This window comes from Alligator sinensis, unplaced genomic scaffold, assembly GCF_000455745.1.
Source record: "Alligator sinensis unplaced genomic scaffold, ASM45574v1 scaffold472_2, whole genome shotgun sequence".
Taxonomy (NCBI): Eukaryota; Metazoa; Chordata; order Crocodylia; family Alligatoridae; genus Alligator; species Alligator sinensis.
Genome location: NW_005842378.1, coordinates 75,320 through 81,319, shown reverse-complemented (window position 1 = coordinate 81,319; position 6,000 = coordinate 75,320). Strand labels below are relative to the sequence as shown.

At 42.9% G+C, this 6,000-nt stretch overlaps 1 protein-coding gene across 1 annotated transcript in view; it reads right to left on the bottom strand.

The window, feature by feature from the left end:
• BTAF1 (B-TFIID TATA-box binding protein associated factor 1) overlaps positions 1-6,000 on the bottom strand; it is a gene marked incomplete at its 5' end in the record, with an annotated part of 81,688 nt that overhangs the window by 52,932 nt on the left and 22,756 nt on the right. The window contains 3 exons of the mRNA XM_025210876.1: positions 154-330; positions 418-513; positions 2,187-2,276. Of these exons, the coding sequence (XP_025066661.1) occupies positions 154-330; positions 418-513; positions 2,187-2,276 (363 nt within the window). The remainder of the gene's footprint in view (positions 1-153; positions 331-417; positions 514-2,186; positions 2,277-6,000) is intronic.

Genomic DNA, 6,000 nt, shown 5'->3' with positions numbered 1-6,000 from the left:
AGGTTTAGGCAGTGTGTCACTACATCTTTAGTACAACTGCTTTCCGTGCCAGCTAGAGCATGCTTCTCTGTGCTACAACCACACCTTCATTTTCTGTGCTGTCTTAACTATACTGACTTTGAACAGGAAAAAAGCCCCAAAATAAACGACTACCTGACGGACTGCCAAAGCATATTTTATTCCTAGAAGGCCACCGTGTCTAACTTCCCACTGCTCCTGCGTGAGCAACTTCAGAAGAACATCCACCGTTTTATGAACTCCAGTCTCATTCATATGCTTCAATACTACTCCCAAAGTCTGAGCACAGGTCTCGCGTACTGGTGCTACAACCTAGGACATAGCAAATGATCAACACAGATATTTCTGTATGAAGTGTACCATGGGAATAGATTTAGCAGTCTAAGTTTTGACACTTACTTCATCTGAAACAAAGTCTCCAAACCTGTCTAATGCGAAGACGCAAAGAAGTCTAATAACTAAGTCTTCCAACCACTCCTGATGTTGTTGAGCCATCTGTTTAGAAAACAATTTAAAAAATGAAAGAGAAAAAGTTAAACATTTATTGCATTCATTCATAAAAATACTACTCAATTTTTAATGTAAATTCATAGAGGATAATGTAATGTTTAAATATTTATTATGACTGGATTAAAAAAAAAATCTAAACTGCTGACAGTGAAATTCACACATTGTAGGGAGATCTTAGAATACCAGCTCTTAGCTGCTTTTTGTTGCTTCTACTGTGTGTCACAATTTGATGCCCAAAAGTAATTTATTTTTAATGGTATGGCAGAAGGCATGATTGTTGGGATGACTGGTCAGATTCCATCATAACTTCAAGTGAATGTCTGCCAGCAGCATGCGAGATCAGGTTTCATACAGATAATGTATGGAGGGGCTAGCTATATAGGCAAACCCCACCTCCAAATTTACTAATGGCAGGATGCATGTTTTGGACTCTAATCCCCAAACCTAAACATTGCCAGAGCAGAGCCTGGGATCAGGAATAAGTTGAAAGCTGGGTATACACAATCAGCCGATTGTCAGTTGGGGCTGGGGACCAAACCAGGGTCTGGAACTGACCCGTCAGGTCTCTGGCCTCAGCCTACAATCAGCTTACTGTCAAAACCCCAGCTGGGTGGCACGCACAGTTTTTAATCATCCCAGGGTGCAGACAAAAGTGATTATTTTTGCCCAATCTGGCCAAAGAAAAGTCTATAGCTGTGACCAAACACAAGGGCACGGCTGCAGACAGCTTAAAAAATGGCTGACTGGGTGAAAATCTGACCCCCGCACCGCATGAGGTATCAGACAGACATTTAAAAATGTAGCATCTTTTGTAACTTGCATCTGTGCTACATCCAGCCTGTTGCTGTTTTCAGAATGGGAGGAGAGAAAGGGAGCAGAGGGAGTTCAGCTTGGGGGATTTTCAGCCACCCCTGGAGGATGGGGCAGGAGTACTGGAGCAACCCCCACCCGAGGTGTGGTAGCTCCAATTCACCTACCCCACTCTTCAGCACCAGCTGGGGAGCCCCAAGAACAAGCTCCCTCCACTGCCTTTCCCCACTCCCATTCTGAAAACAGCCAGCACTGGCAGAGCACCCCAGCCATTGCCATGGAAACCTGGCTCCAGGCTCCCAGCCCCAGCTAGATCCCCGTCCCCCCTGAAACCAACAGTGAACTTCTGTTTGGTCTGGGGTAACTTTGTAAATCGGAACACTTTGCTGAAAAGGTTATGAGTCACAGCTGGGAGCTGCGCTTCTGCCTCCACCCCCACTCCACAGGGTTCCCAGGACTGGGCTCCCCAGCTCTAAATCTGCCTCTGGGTGTCAGGTGATGGCCCAGATTCCAGGGACTGGTTTTGCCCCAGCCCACTTGGGTAGGCGACAGCTGTGTCCTGGACTCTGGGACTGCCCCATGCTGGATCATTTTAATCATTTCAATTATATTTTTTTATCATTCAATTAAGCAATTAGCACCTTACACCTTGAACACCCTCCCAGAGTCCTAAAAATGTTAGTAATAAATGCATTTTCAGTATTGCCAAGAGACGGGAAGAGAAGTTCTACAGTTTACAAAAAGATAACTTTTCTCCCTGTCACGTTTAAATATCAGTTAGTTTCATTCCATTGCTTAGTTTTCATATCAAGAAGCTGGTTACCACCTGCCATACACTTATATTTTACCTCTTCTACCGTACTGTCTCCTATTTTACCACCACTTTTCCCATGTGCTTTAAGTATTTCCCTCAGCCCAGTGCCTGCACCATGCCGAACCTAAAAAAGTGCAAGGGGGGAGGGATGGAGGAGAAAGAAAGAAAAAAAAAAAAAAAAAAAAAAAAAAAAAATCAGTTAGTTTCTAAATCATTAGGAACAGAAATTTACACAAATGCTATGATGTCAATTAAATTAAATTACAGCAAATCAATCCATCAGAAGGCAGTTAAAAATCTGATTTTTTTTCCTTTCCAGTACAGAGGTTTTGAATGCTGCAGATGTGGTGTTATTTTAAGGCAAGGTTTGTACATATGCACGAACTACATATGGGCAGGAGTAATTGGAAACAAGCCTGCAGCATTTCTGCAAAGTTTGATAATAGAGGAGGAAGACATTAAGACAAACATAAACACTTCTACAGCACAGGAATGAGAGAGAACTCTTGGAGAAAGATAATTCAACAAGTTTTCTTATACCAAAACATTTTTCCTTATACTGAATGGATACTTAGTCCAAAATCTTTAACCGTATCAATGGTAGACAAAATCCTTCTACCCATATTAAGGGTGGGCAATAGTAAGCACTAAGGAACCCCAAAATGAGTGAGTTACTTGTAATTCTGTTTATTTTCAAACAACGTAATTAAGAGTGTGACTTCTATCTTCTTACTAATGCAAGACAGATATTTCTCTCCACAACCAAAAAAAGTGGCAATTTAGATTTAGAATCTCTCAGCAGACCAAGCTTTCTCATTCAATTTCCAAGTACTAAGAAATACAGGCAGCAACCTTACTAATGACAACTAAAAAAAAAAAAAAAAAAAAAAAGGCAAACCAGTGAGTTTTCAACATAACCACCAAAACTAAAATAATCCAAGCTTTGAAAATAATACACAACACCAAATCACAGCTGCAAACTCTGCAGTGAGGATAGAAGGGTGAAATTATAGAAAATACGGAACATTATAAAACAGGGATTGGTAACATTTGACCTGCAAAACTGGAGGGCTTTACCTATGCCCATGCTAGGACTTGGGCAACCACCAAGTGTATCTGCACTTTTGTTACTTTTCCTGGCTCCAGACTAACATGGGCTAGGTGTTGTGACATGTCAGCAACCGGTGACTTTGCCACCACTTCTCCCAGCCCATTACTCCCCAGACACATTGCAGATATAGCTTCCAGCCAGTGAAGACCTATACTGGGACCAGGTATCTGCAAACTGCATTCACATAGCTGCCACTCTCCCCACTTCCCTCCCTGCTGACACCCTCCTAGGCTGTGGCCAGGGCACAACTTTCAGCCAGTGGGGAGCTGTGCAGGGGCCAGGCAGCTTCCACCTGCACATGGCACCACAGCCAGAAGGGAGGGAAGGATTGAGAAGTGGCAGCAACACAGATGCAGTTTGCAGATACCTGGCCCTGGGGTACTGGGGACTGACAGAAGCAGCAGTGATGTGGGTGCATCTCCTATTGACCTGGCCTTGGTGTAAGGAAAGCCACCCAGGCTGTACTGGACCAGAGCCGAGTTGTTCTAAACTGTGGCTTCTAAAAGGTTAAGTCCCTACCACAAAAGGAACAAGAAAGTAAAAAGTGCTTTTTCCCATCCCTCATGGGATGCCCAATTCTGATGAGCAAAGAAATTTAAGGTGGTTCTAGTGTCTCTCACAAGTTATCCCATAGATCTGTGGTGGGTGCTCAACCTTTTGCTGCAGCACACCAGATGAGTGGCATGTGGCCAGTCTGCAGACCAGATAGGGTCACAAGCACCAGGATCAGGCCCTGCACCACCTTCCTTGGCACCATGCTGCCAGCTGGATCAGGACCCTGCATCGCATCCATCCACCCTGGGACTCATGCGGTCTTCAGCCAGCCCCTGTATGCCTGGACCAAGCCCTGGGCCATCTCTGCACACTAAGCTAACTCTAATGTGCGATCTGGCTCACGGGGTTGATGGCAGGGGAGCAGCAATTGCTGCTACCAGTGCCCCACCTTTACATTTTCAGATATATGGGGGACCCCTACAGAGCAGATGGCAAACCAATGGCTCTGTGGGCCAAGCATCCCTGGCATAAAATAATAAAGGCAACTTAATATTGGGTGATCCCTCTAAAATTTGTCTAAAATAGACGACTCAATACCACAACTAGAGAAATACCTTACTAAAACTAAAATAAATACTGGCACTTCAAGTAGAGGAAGAAATCCAGGGTTGCTCAGAAAAAGTGGTGACAAACCAATTGCCTCATCTCTATATTATGATCTGTGATGTGACCATGGGCCAGTTTCTGGTTGGTCTCAGCAATTATATTGAATTCACAGGCAACCTTACAAGAAATGGCACAAAATTTCCTGTCCAGTTTTGTTATGTAACGTGCCAGAGTGTTGAGTAGGTAGTAAAATGCCTAATGCTCTCCAGAGACTGGAATCAGCAAGAAACCTGGCATGAGTTGAGAATATGTTTGTATCACTCCTGCAATGCTCCCAAGAGCTCTGCCAAGAAGCACACACAATACAAACCTGTTCCTGCTACACAAGTGCCAAACCTGGAAATGAGGAAGTAAAGCCATCATGAACATCTTGATGTCACCTCTCAAACATACCTGAGACATATCTTTTGAATGGTGGTAGAGAACATGCTCAGGGCAGCTGTACTACCTCCTTCCTGGGCTTGGTATATGAGAAGAAGTCTCAGATTTAAGCTTAATATGCTTCTTACCAATGTTCCCAGGAACTCTACAGTAGGAGTATAAAGCATGCCCAGTGCCCCCAGGGCTATGCAGTATGGAAACTCCAAGGAGTTTTTGGTTTCTATTCCAACTTTCCATTAGGATAGTGATACTGGATGAGAATGCATTTATTTCTGTTCTTTCTGACACCTGATGAAACAGGTTAAAATCATGAAGTAGAAGGTTTCACAGAAGTTGGAGGGATAATGTAAAAGACAGAAGGTTTACAGCTGGCTTGCGTGTGGTCAAAAATTGAATTAATTTTTAGAACTACTTACAAAGAACAGATAAGAACACATGCATTAATCTAAACAAGTAGCACCACACTTAATTCCATGACCACTAAAGTGCCATTGATGCTAGGTCCTGCCCGCACCCTTCCATTAGGCAGAAACTATACTATAACTATATGAAAATCTTATTTGTCCATATTGTTCAGATTCCAACCTACTGAACAGGGGAGTCTTACTGCTCATAGTTTTATCTGACCAGGTTGAACTGTGATGCAGGAATTTAATGGGTTGCAGGGGTGATAAAAGGTAGAAGTTGAGAGGCAAACATAACAGAAAATAAGAGTCCTGCTCAACAAGATAGTACTCTAAATATTATCATGATGGCCTTTATTGTTCCCACAACCAAAAAGACTATGAAACCAATGGAAACACAAATGCCTCAAAAAAGCGGCTTACTCCAGCTGTAACTGCATATCAGTTTTCCAAAAAGATTACAAAATTAAGGAGCTGTACTTGAGAGCAAAGATAATAGGTCAATCTGGATGCAATGCAACCTAGACATTTTCTGACATAAGAGATTACATGGTGCATGCATATCTTGAATACTACATACAGCTCTGCTGTTCACATTTAAAACAAACAAACAAACAAAACAAAAACAAAACAAAACAAAAAAAAAACAAAACAACACCATGTAGAACTAGAAAAGGTACCTAGAAGAGCAAAATGATCATGGCTATAGAGCAGTTGCTGTACTACAACTCTTTAGCTTGGAACATAGAAGAGTGAGGAGAAGTGGGTGGGGGGAGCGGAAATGTGATAGG